This window comes from Macaca mulatta, chromosome 1 (assembly GCF_049350105.2).
Source record: "Macaca mulatta isolate MMU2019108-1 chromosome 1, T2T-MMU8v2.0, whole genome shotgun sequence".
Taxonomy (NCBI): domain Eukaryota; kingdom Metazoa; phylum Chordata; class Mammalia; order Primates; family Cercopithecidae; genus Macaca; species Macaca mulatta.
The window spans coordinates 113,050,489-113,071,217 of NC_133406.1; the positions used below are offsets into that span (position 1 = coordinate 113,050,489).

At 49.7% G+C, this 20,729-nt stretch overlaps 3 protein-coding genes across 13 annotated transcripts; 2 read left to right on the forward strand and 1 right to left on the reverse strand.

The window, feature by feature from the left end:
* Nucleotides 1-1,926: 1,926 nt before the first annotated feature.
* RAB13 (RAB13, member RAS oncogene family) lies at nucleotides 1,927-6,559 on the forward strand. Of its 4 annotated transcripts, none has more exons than XM_077994703.1 (8): nucleotides 1,927-2,256; nucleotides 3,490-3,550; nucleotides 4,660-4,720; nucleotides 4,952-5,029; nucleotides 5,442-5,531; nucleotides 5,652-5,717; nucleotides 5,808-5,861; nucleotides 6,037-6,558. In XM_077994703.1, the coding sequence occupies exons 3-8, from the start codon at nucleotides 4,718-4,720 to the stop codon at nucleotides 6,112-6,114; spliced, it is 369 nt and encodes a 122-aa protein (XP_077850829.1). In that variant the 5' UTR covers nucleotides 1,927-2,256; nucleotides 3,490-3,550; nucleotides 4,660-4,717; the 3' UTR covers nucleotides 6,115-6,558. The 4 variants fall into 4 exon arrangements, with proteins under 4 accessions (XP_077850829.1, XP_077850824.1, NP_001248220.1 ...); XM_077994698.1 differs by having other exon boundaries at nucleotides 1,927-2,160; nucleotides 5,808-5,865; NM_001261291.1 differs by having other exon boundaries at nucleotides 1,937-2,160; nucleotides 6,037-6,559.
* Nucleotides 6,560-10,273: 3,714 nt separating this feature from the next.
* On the reverse strand, nucleotides 10,274-19,566 carry CREB3L4 (cAMP responsive element binding protein 3 like 4). Of its 8 annotated transcripts, NM_001265999.1 has the most exon segments (14): nucleotides 10,274-10,890; nucleotides 11,047-11,084; nucleotides 11,286-11,368; nucleotides 12,174-12,253; nucleotides 13,248-14,215; nucleotides 14,371-14,467; nucleotides 14,642-14,726; nucleotides 14,904-14,972; nucleotides 15,089-15,195; nucleotides 15,326-15,418; nucleotides 17,933-18,054; nucleotides 18,210-18,456; nucleotides 18,690-18,867; nucleotides 19,083-19,090. In NM_001265999.1, coding segments are annotated over 9 exon segments (1,188 nt in total). In that variant the 5' UTR covers nucleotides 18,864-18,867; nucleotides 19,083-19,090; the 3' UTR covers nucleotides 10,274-10,890; nucleotides 11,047-11,084; nucleotides 11,286-11,368; nucleotides 12,174-12,253; nucleotides 13,248-14,021.
* Nucleotides 10,401-13,570, forward strand: JTB (jumping translocation breakpoint). Its single transcript, XM_001111373.5, has 5 exons — nucleotides 10,401-10,890; nucleotides 11,047-11,084; nucleotides 11,286-11,368; nucleotides 12,174-12,253; nucleotides 13,248-13,570. Exons 1-5 carry the CDS (start codon nucleotides 10,808-10,810, stop codon nucleotides 13,402-13,404), a joined length of 441 nt encoding a protein of 146 aa, XP_001111373.3. The 5' UTR covers nucleotides 10,401-10,807; the 3' UTR covers nucleotides 13,405-13,570.
* Nucleotides 19,567-20,729: the final 1,163 nt, after the last annotated feature.

Here is a 20,729-nt window from a genome sequence, read left to right on the forward strand (position 1 = left end):
CGAGAGCAAAACTCCACCTCAAAATAAATTAAAAAAAAAAAAAAAAATAGGCCGGGCGCGGTGGCTCACGCCTGTAATTCCAGTACTTTGGAAGGCCAAGGCAGACGGATCACGAGGTCAGGAGATCGAGACCATCCTGGTTAACATGGTGAAACCCTGTCTCTACCTAAAATACAAAAATTTAGCCAGGCGGTGGCAGGCGCCTGTAGTCCTAGCTACTCAGGAGACTGAGGCAGGCGAATGCCGTGAACCCGGGAGGTGGAGCTTGCAGTGAACCAAGATTGCGCCACTGCACTCCAGCCTGGGCAACAGAGCGAGACTCCGTCTCAAAAAAAAAATAGGGCTGGGCGCGGTGGCTTATGCCTGTAATCCCAGCACTTTGGGAGGCCGAGGCGGGCGGATCACAAGGTCAAGAGATCGAGACCATCTGGCCAACATGGTGAAACCCCGTCTCTACTAAAAATACAAAAATTAGCTGGACTTCGTGGCAGGCACCTGTAATCCCAGCTATTCCAGAGGCTGAGGCACGAGAATCGCTTGAACCAGGGAGGCAGAGGTTGCAGTGAGCCGAGATCGTCCCACTGCACTCCAGCCTGGCGACAGAGCAAGGCTGTGTCTCAAAAAATTAATTAATTAAAAATAAACAAATTTAAAAATTTTTTTGAGACAGGATCTTACTCTGTCACCGAGTCTGGAGTGCAGTAGCATAATCATGGCTCACTACAGCCTTGGACTCCTGGGCTCAAGTGATCTGCCCACTTCTGCCCCCTAGGTAGCTGGGGCTGGGACTACAGGCGCACACCACCATGTATGGCTTATTTATTTATTTATTTATTTATTTATTTATTGTCGAAGCAGAGTCTCAGTATGTTGCCCAGGCTAGTCTTGAACTCCTGGACCCAAGGGATCCTCTCACGTTGGCCTCCCAAAGTGCTGGGATTACAAGTGTGAGCCACCACACCGGGTCTTAAACAATTTCTTTCTTTCGTTTTTCGTATTTTTTTCCACCCCCAGCACACATATAGCAAGAATAATTTTTTTCTAAAGGCAGAGATATACTTGTTTCTTTGTAGCCATGCTGTCCATATTTCAGCTTCCTGGTTACCAAGGCTACACGTTCATGGCCTATTGAGTGAGATTTCAGGAGTACTGCACCTTAAGTGGGCCATATTAAAAGATCCACGTGAAGAATGACATTTTTAGTTCAAATCACTGTTTTCTTAAGCTATTTGGTCAGAGAAATCACACATGCGGCCCCCATTAGAGAGGTCGTTCCAACTGAAGCACCAGGACGTGTCTAGGTAGGCTGTGAGTCTTGGGGCGGTGGGGCCGATTCTGTAAAACTAATTTACGTTTTCACCCTGTTCCACCAGAGGGCAGACTGACTCAACAAATAACCTACTTCTGCGCATCCCGCTTTTTTCAAAGGGAATTGGGATCCATAGAACTAAGGGCTTGGACAACTAACGCTAAAATTCTAGGACTGACTTTTACGCAGCCCCAGAAACCGATGATAACTCATCTTCTAGCTTCGTTGAATAGCACCTCCAAAAATCAGCCCCATTTTTTTTTTTTCAATTTCTAGTGCCCTCCCTACCTTCACCGTTATTCCCAAAACTCTTTCTCTCTTCCCCTAATCCCTCTAAAATTTCTCTTCCCCTGGTCGTCGTGGTTAAACCTCTACTTCCCTTCACCCCAGACTCTCGCCTCAGAATAGAAGAGTAAGGTCGTAAGAGGGGAGCTACAGTTACCAAAAGGCTGTGGAAAATAGCGAGACAGGTAGGCCGGCCTAAGCTGGGAAGGGAAAACCGAGAGAGCAGAGGCCGGGCTGGCCGCCTTGGCCTGTCCAAAAGGGTGGGCGGGCAGGGGGTGGAGCCCGGAGGGGTGCCGCCCCTCCTTTTCCCGGAGCCTGGGCGGAGAGGGAGGAAAACTTCTTCCTGGCCTGGGCTCCGTGCTGCTCTGTTTGCCAACCGTCCAGTCCCGCCTACCAGTGCCGGGAGCTCCCCACCCCTCCCCCGGCTCCCCCGGTGTCCGCCATGGCCAAAGCCTACGACCACCTCTTCAAGTTGCTGCTGATCGGGGACTCGGGGGTGGGCAAGACTTGTCTGATCATTCGCTTTGCAGAGGACAACTTCAACAACACTTACATCTCCACCATTGGTGAGCCCGCTGGCCATGTCCCAGACCCCTACTGTCTTGTAACCTCCTTCTCAGGCTCCCGGATTACTAGTGACCCCAATTTTCAGTCCCCTTAGAGTAAGGCTCCTGAATTCTAGTCCCTCAACCCCTGGCTCTGACCCCTCCCCCATGCATGTCTCTGTATGGTAACCAAACCTCTCACCTCTCTGAGGCTTTCAGGTAACTCTTCAACTGCTGCCAGCTCCTCATTTTCTTGGTGCCATCACCTTAGTTTCCCAAAACCCACAAGAACTCTTCTCTCTTTGTCTCTGTGCCCCTCTTCCCCTACCCCCACCACTTAGAACTCTCTCGATCCATTCTCCACGTTTCCTGTATCCCTGTCTGCCACATCTTTTTCTCCCAATCCGATCTGTTAGCCTCTTTCCCTCTAGCCGACCTTCAAACTCTCCCACTGCGTCCCCAGCTCACCATCTACTTCCCAGGTTCCCTGCCCCAGTCTCCCTGCACCTCAGCTGAACAGGGGTTTGGGAAGGGTGGAACAAGGTGGCTGGGTGTGCTGGAGGGCGGCCCAAGGACTGTGATCATGAATATGCAGCCAGCTTGGTGAGGAACGTGGAAATGAGGGGACTTTTGGGGTCTCTGAGTCAGCCTGGTGACTCATCCTCCTCCCAGGGGCCCCCAGCAGGCTTGGGGGAGGTGCCCAAGTTTCTACTAAGAAGAACATTGTCTCCCCTCCTCCCTTCTTTCTTCATTTCCTCTGGCTTGGGAAATAGACAGGAAGAGTCTTATGACAATTCTGGTTACAAAGGAAGAGGAAAAATGCCCCCCTTTCCTAATTGTCTCAAAAGTAATCCTGTTTAGCCTCAGACTTTCCTAGTGCCAAGTTTGGCCTACTAGTTAATTCACATAGACTGGCTTCAGCTACTTTTTTCCTTACTCTCTACTAGGAGGGTGGGTGGAATACCAAGAGTAGAGGGCTCTAAGAAAACAGAGAAGAGGAATGTGAAAGTAATATCTGGTGGGGAGACAGAGACTGAATTCAGAGAGTTGTCAGCTGGTATAGCTGAATGGACCCAAGAGGTGGCCTAAGGATCTTAAGCCTCCATGCAGAATTTTCATCACCTTTTCCCTCCCAAAATCCATAAAACGTAAGTAAAAATAGTATTCTTGCTATACAAATACAGCTTTGGGAAAATTCTCCTAGCTTGGCATTTCCAACAAGATTGCTCCCCAAGTGCCTCTCCTGCAGAATTTCTGGTGCTGACACTGCTCCCTTCCTGTCCCTCCCATCACACAGTTTTACATGTGTGCATGCATGTCTCAACTTCAGTGCATACTTTCCACCCCTAGGAATTGATTTCAAGATTCGCACTGTGGATATAGAGGGGAAGAAGATCAAACTACAAGTCTGGTAAGTGAATCCTCTGGGAAGCCTCACCAGACTTCATTTACCTCCTACACGCTTTTTCTTCTACTTTGTTTCATTTCTCTTCCTTTCCTCATTGCTCTTTCTAGCACTTCTAATCTATTTCTCTGGATGCACTCAGCTGTCCTTCGTCTCTCTTCCTGCTCTCCCAACTAGTTCCAGCTTTTTTGTAACTCTTGCCTCCTCTGGCTACAGAGCATCCTCTTAATTTGACAACAAACAACTGTTCAGTCATAACTTGGAAACAGGCTGTGAACCGTTAAATGGCACAGGCAGAATTAAGACTTGACTCTAAGTCTAGTGTTTTCTCCAAAATATGGTGAGCCCAGAGAGCCAAATGTAGACCCTGAAGGGGTTTAAGTGGTATGAAGCTTAGTGGAGGCATAATGCTATGACATATAAGAGCAGAGTGGTGCACAAATCCGGTTCTTTTACTTATCTGCTGCCTGACCTTCATGAATTATTCAGCCTATCCAAATCTGTTTCCTCTTTTTTTTTTGAGACAGAGTCTTGCTCTTATCGCCCAGGCTGGAGTGCAATGGCACAATCTCAGCTCACCGCAACCTCCGCCTCCTGGGTTCAAGTGATTCTCCCACCTCAGCCTCCCAAGTAGCTGGGATTACAGGTGCCCGCCACCATGCCCGGCTAATTTTTGTATTTTTAGTAGAGACGAGGTTTCGCCATGTTGGCCAGGCTGGTCTCGAACTCCTGACCTCAGATGATCGACCCGCCTCGGCTTCCCAAGGCGGAAGATTACAGGCGCGAGCCACGGCCCCCGGCATGTTTCCTTATTTGTAAAATAGGGACAATAATACATGTCTTACAAGGAGAGATTAAGGATTAGATAAAATGATACATACGCAGTGCTGGACACATAGCAAGCATTCAATGAATAAGCAAAGACAGCTTGTTTCTTGGGCCACTACCATCTCTGGAAATCAGGTCAACCGTCTTTAATCCCACTCCCCTTTACTGTTTCCTTATTCTGTTGCCCCACCATGTTGCAAAAGCTAAATTCTTGCGAGAGAGGAAGAATTCTTCCATTAGAGAATTCTTTCCTCTCTTCCATTCCATGAAACCTTCTCCTTCTTTAGGGACACGGCTGGCCAAGAGCGATTCAAGACAATAACTACTGCCTACTACCGTGGAGCCATGGTATGAAGTGTGGGTCTGGACAAAGGATGAAGGATGAGGCCACAGAATATATTATGAATACAAAGGGTCAGGGGTTGAGGCAGGTAAAAATGGGAGGGGTGTAGTGTGGGTTGCAGAGGGCCCAACGTGGCCTAGTGTTTAGACCCATGGATGGAACTTGCCGGGTCACTTACAGGGCAGTGGGAAGCCTCAAAGGGAATATGGTCCAAGTTGAATTTTGTCATCTCCCAGGGCATTATCCTAGTATACGACATCACGGATGAGAAATCTTTCGAGAATATTCAGAACTGGATGAAAAGCATCAAGGAGGTGAGGACCCTCCAGAAGAGATGGGGGAACTGGATAGAACCTGGAGAATGAAGGGAGCCATAAGGATAGGCATGACCTAACTTTTTTTTTTTTTTGAGACGAAGTTTCGCTCTTGTTGCCTGGGCTGGAGTGCAATGGCACCATCTTGGCTCACTGCAACCTGACTACCGGGTTCAAATGATTCTCCTGCCTCAGCCTCCTAAGTAGCTAGGATTACAGGCATGCACCACCATGCTCAGCTACTTTTGTATTTTTAGTAGAGATGGGGTTTTACCATGTTGATCAGGTTGGTCTTGAACTCCTGCATCAGGTGATCCACCCGCCTTGGCCTCCCAAAGTGCTGGGATTACAGGTGTGAGCCACCACACCCAGCTGGCGGGACCTAACTTTTACTTGTCTTTTGCCCCCCCAGAATGCCTCGGCTGGGGTGGAACGCCTCTTGCTAGGGAACAAATGTGACATGGAGGCCAAGAGGAAGGTGCAGAAGGAGCAGGCCGATAAGGTGAGGGCCAGGCTGAGCAATTTCTAGAACTGGGCTGGGAGGGCCAAGATAGGTTGCATTGCAGAGGACTTGGCTGCTGTCCTTAATTCAATTCTCTCCTTCTCACTTCACCCCTTATAGTTGGCTCGAGAGCACGGGATCCGATTTTTCGAAACTAGTGCTAAATCCAGTATGAATGTGGATGAGGTGAGATCCACACCCCCATCCCTGACCAAGAGAGGAAGTATTAAAAGGTAGATTCTCCTCCCTCCAAACTGATTCTATTCCCCACTTTAGGCTTTTAGCTCCCTGGCCCGGGACATCTTGCTCAAGTCAGGAGGCCGGAGATCAGTAAGTTGGTTTTGCTGGACTAGGTACAACTCTGGTGTGTGTGTGTTGGTGTTGATAAGAATTGAGGGGAGCAATGCTAAGATTTCTCATGAGGGTGGATTCACTTCCAACAGTTTATACCCTCACACCCTAACCAGCCATTCACACCATGACCCCTGTGCCCTTCTCCCTCTAGGGAAACGGCAACAAGCCTCCCAGTACTGACCTGAAAACTTGCGACAAGAAGAACACCAACAAGTGCTCCCTGGGCTGAGGACCCTTTCTCGCCTCCCCACCCTGGAAGCTGAACCTGAGGGAGACGGGGCAAAGGGACTGAGCAGGGGAGAAATAGCAGAGGGGCTTGGAGGGACACATAGGTAGATGGTAAAGAGAATGAGGAATAAAAGGAGAAGAGAAAAGGGAAAAGCAGAAAGGAAAAGAAGGAAGAGAGAGGAGGGAGAAGGGAGAGGAACCGATTGAGGAAGTGAAAGAAGGTAAGGAGGTAAGAAGAGGGAGGAGGAAAGGAAGGGGAGATGGCCTCAGGCTTCAGACCTTACCTGGGTTTTCAGGGCAAACATAAATGTAAATACACTGATTTATTCTGTTACTAGATCAGGTTTTAGGGTCCTGCAAAGGGCTAGCTCGGCACTACACTAGCAGATTTGCTCCTGTTCTGTCACTTTTCATGGTCTTTAATAAAGGCCACCATTTGCACAAATGTTCCTGTTTTGGGTAACTTGGATTATTGTCAGAATTGTTCTCCACTCAAATCCAATTACTGTGTCTTCAAAGTGATTGATCTGCCTGAATCAGGCTGGGTTTCTGTGGAACCTGGACTAATCCTACCGCTGTCTCTTCCCCGCTGTTCAGTTGGTAAGGAAAATAGCAAAGAGCAGGAGCTAGAGTGATCTGAAGGTCTGGATATCCTCTTTCCGCTATGGGGTCTGGATGCCCTTGTGGGCAGAGCCTTGTCCTGAGCACAGGAAATTCCAAGCGAGAAGGACTCTTAACAGTCCTAGCCTCAGGGAAATAACTGCACCTAGTGTTTTATCCAGTGATTTGTGCAAGCTTCTTTGATTCTGCCAGCAATCCATTTAGGTATTTGATAGGCATTAATATCTGCTTTTATTAGTGAGGAAAATGAGAAGTTCATTTATTCATAGATGTCTATTGAGTAATTTAAATATATATTGAGCGTCTACTAAGTGCCAGGCACTATGGCCAGTTATTTTATTTATTTATTCATTTATTTTTAGAGACAGAGTCTTGCTCTGTCTCCCAGGCTGGAGTGCAACAGTGTGATCTCGGCTCACTGCAACCTCTGCCTCCTGCCTTAGCCTCTCAAGTAGCTGGGATTACAGGCATGAGCCACCACGTCTGGCCACAATAGTCAGTTAATATAGCCCTTGGGTGGTACAAGGACATTTTTTTTTTTTTTTAAACCGAGTCTGGCTCTGTCGCCCAGGCTGGAGTGCAGTGGCATGATCCCAGCTCACTGCAGCCTCTGCCTCCTGGGTTCAAGTGATTCTTCTGACTCAGCCTCCCGAGTAGCTGGGACTACAGTCATGTACCACCACACCTGGCTAATTTTTGTGTTTTTAGTAGAGACAGGGTTTTGCCATGTTGGCCAGGCTGGTCTTGAACTCATGGGCTCAAGTGATTGTCCTGCCTCGGTCTCCCAAACTGCTGGGATTACAGGCGTGAGCCACTGCGCCCAGCCCGGGACAAGCAAATTTTAACAAAAACAGCTCTTTGGCTGGGCATGGTGGATCACGACAGGAGTTCAAAACCAGCCTGGCCAACATAGTGAAACCCTGTCTCTACTAAAAATAAAAAGAAATTAGAGGGTGCCTGTAGTCCCAGCTACTTGGGATGTTGAGGCAGGAGACCCGCTTAAACCTGGGAAGCGGAGGTTGCAGTGAGCCGAGATCACGCCACTGCACTCCAGCCTGGGCAACACAGCCAGACTCTGTCTCAAAAAGACAAAAACAAAAACAGCTCCTTACTGAATAACAAAGATGGCAAAACTACTGGAAATGCAAATGAGAATTCAGGCTTGGGCTGGGCACAGTGTCTCACGCCTGTAGTCCCAGCCCTTTGGGAGGCCAAGGTGGGTGAATCACTTCAGGTTGGGAGTTCGAGACCAGCCTGCCCAACATGACGAAACCCCATCTCTACTAAAAATACAAAAAATTTAGCTGGGTATGGTGGCGGGTGCCTGTAATCCCAGCTACTCGGGAGGCTGAGGCAGGAGAATCACTTGAACCTGGGAGGCGGAGGTTGTGGTGAGCAGAGATAGCGCCATTACACTCCAGCCTGGAGACAGACTCCATCTTAAAAAAAAAAAAGAAAATTCAGGCTTGATGAACAGCATCCTTAAGTATATATATATTATATATTACAATTTATAATTACATATAACATAAATATAAGTATAATATATAATTTATAAAATATAAATATACAAAATACATAAATATATATTATAAAATTATATAATATATAATTATTTATAATGTATATTTTAATATATAATATATATATCCCCCTTTCACCATACATAATATTTTTTACACAGCAAAATGTAATAACTTGATAAATGCAGTAAGTATCCAAGCATTGATGGGGTAATGATAAGCCTTATTTGTGGCTTATGTTTAAGTTCTTTTTTTTTCTTTTTGAGATGAAGTCTCACTCTTGTTGCCCAGGCTGGAGTACAATGGTGTGATCTCGGCTCACCACAATCTCTACCTCCCAGGTTCAAGTGATTCTCCTGCCTTACCCTCACAAGTAGCTGGGATTACGGGCATACGGCACCATGCCCAGCTAATTTTGTATTTTTAGTAGAGGTAGGGTTTCTCCATGTTGGTCAGGCTGGTCTCAAACTCCCGACTTCAGGTGATCCACCCACCTCGGCCTCCCAAAGTGCTGGGATTACAGGCGTGAGCCACCGCGCCCAGCCAGATACACTGTCAATCCCAAAATAAAGTGTTCTATCCTTTAAAGCTGTTGGGGAGGGTAGAAGCAGTGGTCTTTAGCCCAGAAAGATGCCTTGGGGGAGGAGAATGGGGAGCAGAATTAACAAGAAAAAAAATATGGAAATAAGCCCTTTGGTCTTCAGAGGTGGGGTCCACATTATTTTATTAGCGCCCATGTTTATATGAGGTTTATTTAAGTACCTCCTTGTCTATCGAGCATCTAAGAAAACTAAAATCACATGGTCCCAATGTCTTGGGAGGCTGCAGTTAACACATATGTGAAACTAGGGGGCAAATTAGGGCAGAATTAGGTTAGATTAATACATTACCAAGGCCCAGGGCGGTGGCTTATGCCTGTAATCCCAGCACTTTGGGAAGCTGAGATGGAGGCAGGTGGATCCCTTGAGCTCAGGAGTTCCAGATCAGCCTGGGCAACATGGCAAAACCTCCTCTCTACCAAAAATACAAAAAATTTTAGCCAGGCATGGTGGCACGTGCCTATGGTCCCAGCTACTCGGGAGGTTGAGGTGGGAGGATCCCTCGAACCCAGGACGGGGAGGTTGCAGTGAACCATGATCACACCACTGCATTCTGGCCTGGGTGACAGACCGAGACCCTAAGAAAAAAAATAAAAGTAAATGAAAATTCATTATCAGACAGTAAAGCATGAACCCAGAGTGCTGGTCAAGTCACTGCAGGTCTGAGTGTATATCAAGGTTTCACTACATAGGATGAAAAGCAGGCAATGAATCTCTGGCCTGGGTGTTGACAGTCTAGGCTCAAGCCTCAGCTTTCCCACTCACTAGCTTGCTGACCTTGGACAAGTCACTTATATTCTCTGAACTTACTCATGAAATGGAGACACATTTCATTTGCCTCTCGCAAGAAAAAGTCCTGGTAAATGCATATTAGCATTTCCGTTTCACACAGAACACTGCGAGTCAGATACTGTCCTAAAATCATGGAGTTAATAACCACCAGAACCTAGACTCAACACTTATTGGAACTTCAAATCTCATGCTTTTCTCATTGCACTTATGATTACTCCACTATGTAGGAGCAAGGGAGAGTTGAGAACATTTGAAGAGGTTATGCAAAGGACCAGCTCTGCGGAGTAGGCTTAGCAAGTAACAGGAGGGAAGGTGACACCGTTCATCTGTGTAGCGGAGTGGGAGCCAAGAGACAAGGAGAAAGTTTCACGTTCGCCATGTGCCTCGGATATTCCCGCTTCTGCAGGGACGAGAACGCGCAGTTTCGCCTCCATCCCTTGACCTCCAACACAGCTTCTCCACTGGACCATCAGTGGCGATGAAGGGGCAGCTGCAGAAGGATGACAAACTGAAGCTTGACGGTGAATCCTAGGGTTTTAAGGAGAGAGCAAAGTCCTGAGACGGCGACGTATTGTCCCTGCTCACCAGCCCAGAATGAACAAACAGGCGCCAGCCAGGGAGCAGCGAGCCAAGAATCCAGACGAGCCTCTGCAACCGCCATTTGCTATTCTCGCAAAGACTACCGGGACCACAATGCAACGGGGCGCCGAGCTAATTCCCAGCAGGCGAGGCGCCACCGACCGCGGAAGACTACAAGCCCCAGCGGGCTACGACGGAACGCGCCCGGGAACACCGGGCCCCCAGCTCGGGCCAGTGCCCGAGGATCATCCACGGGGCTAGATGGCTGCGTCGGGGGCGGGAGCGGAGGTGAGCGGGCGCTAGGGCCGTGCGCCCCCGCCGGCCCTTCCTCCAGCGCCCTGTGGACCCCGCAGAAGGCGCTCGCCTTCCTAGCCCGCAAACGCGTAATCGATTTTTCTCGCTGTGGCAACGGGGACGTCCCGAAAGATCCTCTGCTCCGACAGGCAACTTCGGCCTTCCCTGCCCTGACCTGGAACCTCTGGGAGGGCTGCAGAGTAAGTGCCGCCTCTGCGCTCTGACGGAGGCACGAGGCCTGCGGAGTAGGTCCCTCTGTTCCGACAGGTGCGACACTTAGCGCTCCATGCCTGCGGGCTCCGGGAGGCATGGCCTCCCCCAGGGCCGCCACCTCTGCTGGTTGCTCTGTGCTTTCACCTTAAAGCTCTGGTAAGGAGGGGGTAAGGGGAGGGAAAAGGAGGTCACTGGAGGACAGGATCGCTCCCGGCCCCGGGGTTGGGGGAGACCTTATCCATGGACAGCGCAGGAGGGGGTGCCCTATTTTCTGGATTTTGACTTTCGTCCCTTCCGCCCACTCCGCTACAGTCAAGCAGAGGCTCCCGTGCAGGAGGAGAAGCTGTCAGGTGGGTGATTGTCTGGGAACCCGACACTTCCGTCGTTTGTTTTTGGTTTTAGTATCTTCCCCATATACCAAGAGCACAGGTGGAAAAGGGCGGCACCACATAGAATGAGGGCAAGCGCTGTGCCGGGAATTTGGATGGGCAGAGCCTTTGGGAGAAATGTTTTCTGAATGGTCTGGGATTGGCATTTATCTTTCCTTTCAGCGAGCACCTCAAATTTGCCATGCTGGCTGGTGGAAGAGTTTGTGGTAACAACAGAGTGCTCTCCATGCTCTAATTTCCAGGCTGTGAGTATCTGTTTCTCTACCCCCCCCGCCTTTTTTTTTTTTTTTGGACATCCAAGCAAACACTTAAGCAACATCTTAACATCCAAGTCTTATTAAGCTGCCTTTGCATCATCTTTTTTTCTTTCTTCTTGCGGTCTCAGTGTATGTCCAAATCTGTACTTGCCTTTCCCCTGAAAATGTGCCCCTTTCTTTCCAAGCTAATGGCAGTATTCAACTGATAACTATGGTTTTTTTGTTTGTTTGTTTGTTTGTTTTTGAGATGGAGTCTCACTCTGTTGCCCAGGCTGGAGTGCAGTGGCGTGGTCTCGGCTCACCACGACCTCCACCTCCCGGGTTCAAGCAATTCTCCTGCCTCAGCCTCCCGAGTAGCTAACTGGGACTGAAGGCGCGTTCCACCTTGCTTGGCTAATTTTTGTATTTTTAGTAGACTCGGGTTTCACTATGTTGGCCAGGCTGGTCTCTTAACTCCTCACTTCATGATCTGCCTGCCTCAGCATTCCAAAGTGCTGGGATTACAGGCGTGAGCCACCGCGCCTGGCCTCAGATGATAACTATGTTTTATTCACTTTTAGTATAGTAGGCTCTGGAATGGAATGTATGCTTGCCTCTCCTAGATTGTTGCCTCTGAAGTGTTCTAACATGCAGCCACCACCTCCACCATCCGCATCAGAACTCTTTCATTAGCTCTCTGTTGCCTATCACTCCAAACCATAATAGTTGGGCACCTGCACCTTCTGAATGGCAGCCTTTTTGTTTTTCCTGTTGCCCCTTCCTAACATGTACTTTGCTTCTTTTCTCCTGGCAGAAAACTACCCCTGAGTGTGGTCCCACAGGGTATGTAGAGAAAATCACATGCAGCTCATCTAAGAGAATTGAGTTCAAAAGGTGAGTGCTGTTTCTCTTCTCTGGATTACCTCCTTTGCTCCTATGACTTTAGATGGATGGTCCCACCTTTTCCCCTGGTCTGGCAGTAGCATGGAATATTTGAAAGAAGAGGTGGCCGGGCTCACACCTATAATCCCAGCACTTTGGGAGACTGAGGCTAACGGATCACCTAAGGTCAGGAGTTCAAGATCAGCCTGGCCAACGTGGTGAAACCCCATCTCTACTAAAAATACAAAAATTAGCCGGTGTGGTGGTGGGTGCCCATAATCCCAGCTACTCGGGAGGCTGAGGCAGGGAGAATCGCTTGAACCTAAGAGGCAGAGGTTAAAGTGAGCCAAGATCATGCCACTGCACTCCAGCCTGGGCGATGGAGCGAGACTGTGTCTCAAAACAAACAAACAAAGGCCGGAAGGGGTAGCTCACACCTGTAATCCCAGCACTTTGGGAGACTGAGGCGGGTGGATCACGAGGTCAGTTCAATACCGGCTGGCCAAGATGGTGAAACCCCGTCTCTACTAAAAATTCAAAAATTAGCCGGGCATGATGGCAGGCACCTGTAATCCCAGCTACTTGGGAGGCTGAGGCAGAGAACTGCTTAAACCTGGGCAGGGGAGTGGTGTGACCTCAGTGAGCCAAGGTCACACCACTGCACTCCAATCTGGGTGACAGAATGAGACACCATCTCAAAAATAAATAAGAAACAAGGAAGACGGGATTTGGAGCCAAATTACTTGAACCCAAGTTCCAGCTCTATTCCTCAGCATTATGTTATTGGCCATATTTTCTCATCAGTAAAATTGGTTAATACTAGCTCTGCTTATCCAGAGAATAAATTAAATGATCTATTTGAGAGGGATTTATGTACTATACACACAACAGAAGCCTGGCTCTGATTTCCTCTTGAATATATCCTGGCTAGGCTGAAGTAGAAGGGAGATTAGAGGGAGAAGCTGTCTGGCCTTCCCTGGGAATAACTATTCCTTCCTGCCCTCAGCTGCCGCTCAGCTTTGATGGAACAACACTTATTCTGGAAGTTCGAAGGGGCTGTTGTGTTTGTGGCCCTGATCTTCGCTTGTCTTGTCATCATTCGTCAGCGACAACTGGACAGAAAGGCTCTGGAAAAGGTCCGGAAGCAAATTGAGTCCATATAGCTACATTCCACCCTTTTATCCTGGGTCTTAGAGACCCAATCTCAGACAGTGAAAGTGAAATGGACTGATTTGCACTCTTGGTTCTTTGGAGCCTTGTGGTGGAATCCCCTTTTCCCCGTCCTCTTCTTTCAGATCATTAATGAGCAGAATAAAAAGAGTAAAATGGTTTCCTTCCCTTCTGTAACTTGGAGCAGGAAGTCATGGGGGCAGAGAGGGAAAGGAGGTGGCTACTTAAGGCCCTAATCTACCAAGTCTTCCCCACCACTTCTCCCTTGTTTTCCCCCTCTTCTACTACTTATATGAGACTTCTGGGATACAATTTCAGTTAAAACGTTTATTTATCACTCAAAACTTATTTCCCCTCAACCCTATCCCCAAAGAAGAAATAAAATCATAGATACATAACAAAAGTATTTGAGGTACCCTCTCATATATGCAAACAAATGCAGACTGGACCTAAGGCAGAGAGAGACTAAAGGACATCTCTTGGGGTGTCCTGAAGTGATCTGGATTCCTGAGGGCAGACACCTAAGTAGGAATCCCAGTGGGAAGCAAAGCCGTAAGGAAGCCCAGGATTCCTTGTGATCAGCAAGTGGGCCAGGAAGGTGTGTTCCAGCTCACATCTCATCTGCATGCAGCACGGTCCCGATGCGCCCACTGGGTCTTGGCTTCCCTCCCATCTTCTCAAGCAGTGTCCTTGTTGAGTCATTTGCATCCTTGGCTTCAGGTGGCTCCCTCAGTCTGGACTCTACCACTTGGGTCTCCAGATTTTCTGTTATGTCCTTGTGGGTCAGGATATTTCTGGAAGTCACTGTGAGGTGAAGGAAAGAAGGCAGTAGTAGAGTGCTCCCCTGGGTGGGAGACCCTAGACAGGACAGGACCTCCCTCTTGCTTCTTGACGACCTTGGAGAACACAGTCCCCATCCCTTGCTCAGCCAGGGGTTGCTCCCTGCCCTTGCCTCTCACCTCCGTGAGGCTGGTAATCCTCAGGCCCAGCTTCTGGTCGACCCTGGAATGGACTGAAGCTGGGCAGGATGATGAGAGCCAGGGAAAAAAGAAGAATCTGGGAGGAAGCAAGAGGAACAGAGGAAGGGAGTAGGGGGCAGAGTGAATGGAGGCCAGCTGGGGTTATCGGATGTGGGAAGTAGATCTGGCTGGGTAGTCGGGGTATAAGGATAGAAGTGTGGGGGAAGATGGTGGACGTGGGGGCAGATGGGAGTAGATAGACTAATGGTACCAGAACACAAGTGCTGGTCTGGGCGGCTTTGTTGGAAGTTTGAGCAATTAGCGTCTGCAGCTGGCGGAGCTGAGCTACCAAGGAGCTGGGAAAGGAGGAATGAAGAGTTAGTATCTTCTGGGTACCAGGAGCCAAGAATGGCGCCCCTGTGTGCTGTACGCGCCTTCAAAACACACACACACACACACACACACACACACACACACACACACACACACACACACACACACACACACACACACACACAAACGCTTTCACTCACATATTGTGCCTCTCCAGCTCCTGGACTTTTTTCTGTAATTCTTGGTTCTGTGCAGAACAGGCTGCCACCCTAGAGTGTGGGGAGGTAGGACAAGGCTCAGCAACCTGAGTCCCTTATTTTCCCTGCCGTGGTGAGGAAGGGGCCCAGACATGGCCCACAGGAAGCCAGAAATAACCCAGGCATACCTGCTCTCCAGCCCATCAATGTACTCCTTCTTCCGCCGCCGACTGTCCTGAGCTGACTGCTTGTTACGGATTTTCCTCCTGACCTTTTTGAGGACCCTCTCCTCTGCCTGGAGGCCCAGGATGTGTGAGTCCTGGGTCCTTCACCTGCCCCCAGCTCCCCAGTGCTTCTCCTGGGATATTGGCCAGGGTCATGGTGAGGCCCCTGGGTTGGGATACCCTTAGGGGGAAGCATGTTACCTTGGTGAGGGGCAGGTGAGAGGGCAGAGAAACCCCTTCCTGCCCCAGCAGATGCTTCTCCTCATCCGTCAGGAACAGGGTTTGACAGGGCAGCTGGGGGTAGGGGCAGGAGAAGATGCAATAGGATTGAGGAGGGGGTCATCCCATTTGCAACACCCAGGCTACTCCCTCTACATGCCTTCTGGAAAGCGCTTCCTATTTGCACTGGGAGACAACTTTAATCTAGAGGTGAGGTGAGGGGCAGAGACCTTAATTCTGACAGGTTCTAGATCAAGCCAAAGGGACTTCCTGAGGCCAAGAAGGGAGAGAGGAGGGTATTGTCATATCCTTTACCCAGAGACTTAGGACCTTGGCACTCTGAGCAAGCTAGGGAAGGCTTATTCTGGTCCATGTCTCCCCATACCCAAGAGAACCTGAAAGAACTCACTACAGTGAAGTTTACGTAATTTCCTTACAGCAAGCACATGATTCACTTTCAGCCATTAACTTCCATTTAGCAGAATGTGTTATTCAGTTGCATGTCAACCACAGGGAATTCCCTGGGGCAGTGGCCTATTCTCCCCTAGGGTCTGAGCTCCGCTTCCCAGACTAAGGTTCTGTCCCCTCTCATATGAAGCTTCCCAAAGGCAGCCATATGTCTCACAGCAAATCACAAGAGAGGATGTAGGGAGAGTAGATGGTGCTGGTGGTGAACCTGAGCCCATCAACTGAGTAACTTGACTTTCTCACTAGTATTTCTTTTTGAAAGATGTGGCCGGGCACGGTGCCTCACGCCTGTAATCCCAGCACTTTGGGATGCCAAGGTGGGCGGATTACCTGAGGTCAGAAATTTGAGACCAGCCTGGCCAACATGGTGAAACCCTGCCTCTACTAAAAATACAAAAATTAGGCCAGGCGCGGTGGCTCACGCCTGTAATCCCAGCACTTTGGGAGGCCGAGGCGGGCAGATCACGGGGTCAGAAGATGGAGACCATCCTGGCTAACATGGTGAAACCTGTCTCTACTAAAAATACAAAAAATTAGCCGGGCGTGGTGGCAGACACCTCTAGTCCCAGCTGCTCAGGAGGCTGAGGCAGGAGAATGGCGTGAACCCAGGAGGCGGAGCTTGCAGTAAGCCAAGATTGCACCACTGCACTCCAGCCTGGGCGACAGAGCGAGACTCCATCTCAAAAAAAAAAAAAAAAAATTAGCTGGGCATGGTGGCACGAGCCTGTAGTCCCAGCTACTCAGGAGGCTGAGGCAGGAGAATCGCTTGAACCTGGGAGGCAGAGGTTGCAGTGAGCTGAGATGGCACCATTGCACTCCAGCCTAGTGACATAGAGAGACTCTGTTTTTTTTTAAAAAAAAGATTCTAAGATGCTTAACTTGGCTTTTGGTCCCAGCTTCAACTGCAGATTTGAAGAGAGGCTAGGACCTGGTCCCTGCCTTTTGGGTACAAGAAGTAATTTTCAGAGGAAAGGGAGGAACAGTGATCTGAGCACAGCCTCCTCTTTACCTGGCCTTGGACTCTGCCCAGCCGGCCTTGAGAAAGCATCTAATGTGATACCTCTGCTACACTGTAGCACTAGCCAGTGGGTGCCTCCTGGGCAACTGTTCCAGTGGAAACATTGCTGCTATTGCTTTTCTTCCTTCCTGTACCTATAACCAGTTGGGATTCCCAGGTGGCCTGTCCCATTTCTGTGTCCTGACCCAAGGCCGAGATAATGGCTCTGGCTAAGAATACAATGCACACAAAGTCTGGGCTTTCTCCTGAGCCCTGTCCCCAGATTCCCTCACCCCACCTTAACTGAGTTGTTGCTACCTTACCCACAAGGGTTCTCTCTCTCTTGTCCTTTCCTGCTTTTAAAATTGTTCATGTTGGGCCGGGCACGGTGGCTCACACCTGTAATCCCAGCACTTTGGGAAGCTGAGGCAGGCGGATCACAAAGTCAGGAGTTCAAGACCAGTCTGGCCAATATGGTGAAACCCCGTCTCTACTAAAAATACAAAAATTAGCCAGGTGTGGTGGCAGGCACCTGTAGTCCCAGCTACTTGGGAGGCTGAGGCAGGTGAATCACTTGAACCCAGGAGGCGGAGGTTGCAGTTGAGCTGAGATTGTGCCACTGCACTCCAGCCTGGGTGACAGAGTGAGACTCCATATTGTTCATGTTGGCCGGGCACCGTGGCTCATGCCTGTAATCCCATTACTTTGGGAGGCTGAGGTAGGGAGATCGCTTGAACTCAGGAGATTCAGACGAGCCTGAGCCTGGGCAACATGGCGAAACCTCAAAACCCCATCTCTACCAAAATTAGCCAGACGTGGCACATACCTGTAGTCCCAGCTACTCAGAAGGCTGAGGTGGGAGGATTGCTTGAGCCCAAGACATTGAGGATGCAGTGAGCCATGACTGCACCACTGCACTCCAACCTGGATGACAGAGTAAGACCCTGGCTCAAAAAATAAAAAATTGTTCAACTGTTCATGTCTCCTTGGTCTTCAGGCCCAATGCCACAAAAACTGGGGCAAAGGCAGTTCATCATCAGTTTCTATTCCCTCATCCCTTTGCCCTGTCTGTGTCATTACATATGTATCAAGGAGTAGTGGTTCTGGCTGACACCAAGACTCACCAGGGTTGTACAAGGCACTGGGGCTAAGGTGCCTGCTCTGGGCAAGATGTGGGCATGAGCATCAAAGGGCAGCTCACTGACCATGCAGGAATCAGGTACCATAAATGCTGGGCTCCACTGATCTGGAGTAGAAAACAGGTAGCTGGGAGAAAGGATACTTAGGGACCCTGACAGCAGCAGGGCCTGGGTAGTGGCACAGGTTGGGTAAACCCCCTTAACCCCATGGTTAGAGCCAGTCTCGAAGGGCCATTTTCCCCTTCCCACAAAGAACACTGACCTAGCTGGATGGAGATGAGGCCTACAGTTGGCCCAGTTTCCCCCTGCATCCTCTCCAGGGCCCCTGCCTCATAGACAACTTCATAGAGCGTAGGAGAACTGGTTGCCCTGGGGGCAGGGGGACTGTCTGGACGGCAGGGGTCCTCAGAGGTGCCACTGTCATTGCCAGGAGATGCTTCTGAGCGGTACACCTCATTGGGATCAATGAAAAGCTTCAAGAAATCTTCAGGCTCACTCTCTTGAAGGCCCTACAGTAGGAAAAGGTTATATGTGCGGGGAAGAATTTTGGAAGTCCTACCTGACATCAGCCTTATGCTTCATTTTCAGTCCATTCATTTCTTGGGCATGGAGATAGTTATTATACAACTTACATCTATTTTCGGGGTGGTCTGTTTTCAGACCTGTCTCCAAGTGGGAGCTGAAGCCTCTTACAACAGAGTTGTGTCTCAACCCCACCCCAACTCCCACTCATCACACTCACACAGCCATGGTCCCCACCGGACTTCCAGCCTTGCAGTCCCTGTTCCTGTAGCCTAGTCACCGGAACCTCTGGAGGGGGGCAGTGGAGTCCCAGCTCCAGGACGGATCCTGTGGAGAAGATATCCTCTGGGGGCTCCAGCCACGCGTCCAGCAGGTCAGGGATACCGAGATCCATGCTTCTGCAGGAAGGCGTGTGAGACAGAGGGTTGCAGAAAGGGAATGATGGCTGCTTCCTACACCCTACAGTTTCTGGGCTCCTCTGCTCCCTCTTCTATTGTCCCTGCTCCCCCGCCCCCCGCGCTTTCTCACTAGCAAGCCCCCTCACCTGTCTCCTGGATATTTCACCTTCAGCCCTATCCCTCAGGTTCAGACAAACAGGCCCCCCAAGCATTACCTGTTCTGAAGAGTCCAGCCCTGTCAAGCCAGCGTAGCCCGTTGACCGCCCCAAACACACCACCTTTTCTTTCTTCCAGGATCTCGTATCCTGGACCTGCCCAGCCAAACCCCGCCCCCATCCTTACACTACAAAAGTGGGTGCCACCTTGCCAGGAGCCACGGCAGGGCCGCTGTATCTGGGAGTAGGGGACTAAGAGTCTGAGGGTCCACAAACGGAATTTAAGAAGTAGGTAGCCGCGCCCTTTCTGCTTCAGTTTTCTCTTAGCTATAGTAAATCTTCCCCAGGGTTTGGTGTCTCCTAGCGGAAGAATAGAAAAGGCTGTGACTGGAGCACAGGATATTTGAATGCCTGTTCTTTAGCCCTCGCTTTTTCAACAGGGAGATCACAATAGGGCTGTAAACAAAGGCGGAAAGAGTCAAAAGACCTGCGGATTTACTAGGGCATCCTCTCGCCCACCGCGTGGCGCTCTTCCCAAAGCTGAGTCCTGATTGGAAGCTAAAGACTTAGGTTTCGGAAGGGCAGGACATCGAGCCAATGGGCACTACCCTCTCAAGGCCGCCTCCTCCGTAACTGGTCGGAGACAGCTAGGCTGTTCAGGAGAGTCAGGCCAATGGGGCCGCAGTTCTTTTTTTTTTTTTTTTTCTTTATTCTTATTTTTGGAGGCAGGGTCTCGCTTAGTTGCCCAGGCTGGAGTGCGGTGGTGCGATCACGGTTCCATGCAGCCCCCGACCTCCCGGGCTCAGGTGATTCTCCCGCCTCAGCACCTTGAGCAGCTGGGACCACAGGCGCGCGCCACCGCGTCCGGCCGGCGGGACTTACTTGTCAGGCGGGGATTGGGTTCCGCCGGACCAAAGGGAGGGGTAAGCGCCAGAATATGAATCGCCAGGAAGCTGGGGGAAAGCTACGGGAAACCCTGAGCAGCCTGGTTTGTCTTCGCGCGCCACGTGACTCGGAAGCTCCGGTTTCACCCAGGCGGGGAGTCAATAGCCCACTGACCCCAGTGGAACCGTGAGCCTCGCTCGGCAGGCCGCAGGCGCGCGATGGCAGGTTTCCCCGTCCGCAGGCCGAGCAGTGTGGCGTTGATGGAGAACCGCAACTGCGCGCACATGCTCGCTGCACGCTGCTCATTCGCGGAGGGGACACCGGGCAGGAAAACTGCAACAAGTTAAAAAGGCTTTTGCGTTTGTTTTGTTGTCTTATTGTTTGCATACAGTTACCAGGAACATTATGTCCCACATTTGTATAATTTACAAAACGTTTTCATAAACATTGTTCTCTTCCTTAATCCATAACGGTTCTGAGGCACACACGGCGGGTAATATTTTGCAAATTTTACCTATGAGGAGGCAGATCCATGACTTGAAAGCAGTAATACCAAAACTCAGGGTTGATTGATTTTTTTATTTTTATTTTTAGCTTTGGTCTAATGTCTCATGGTCCAGGAATTCACTTCAAATAAAATAATGGAGGTTAACTGATACAGGTATGATTTTCCAGTAGTATTTCAGAAAAGGGTAGCTGGGTGAGTAAAACAGTAGTTTGGAGTGTGAATCCCAGAACTCAAACTGCTGTTAATTATCCTCATGAAGATTTGAACGAGCTAAGAGTAAAAACAGGAACAGGGTCTAGTCAGGCATTTTCATG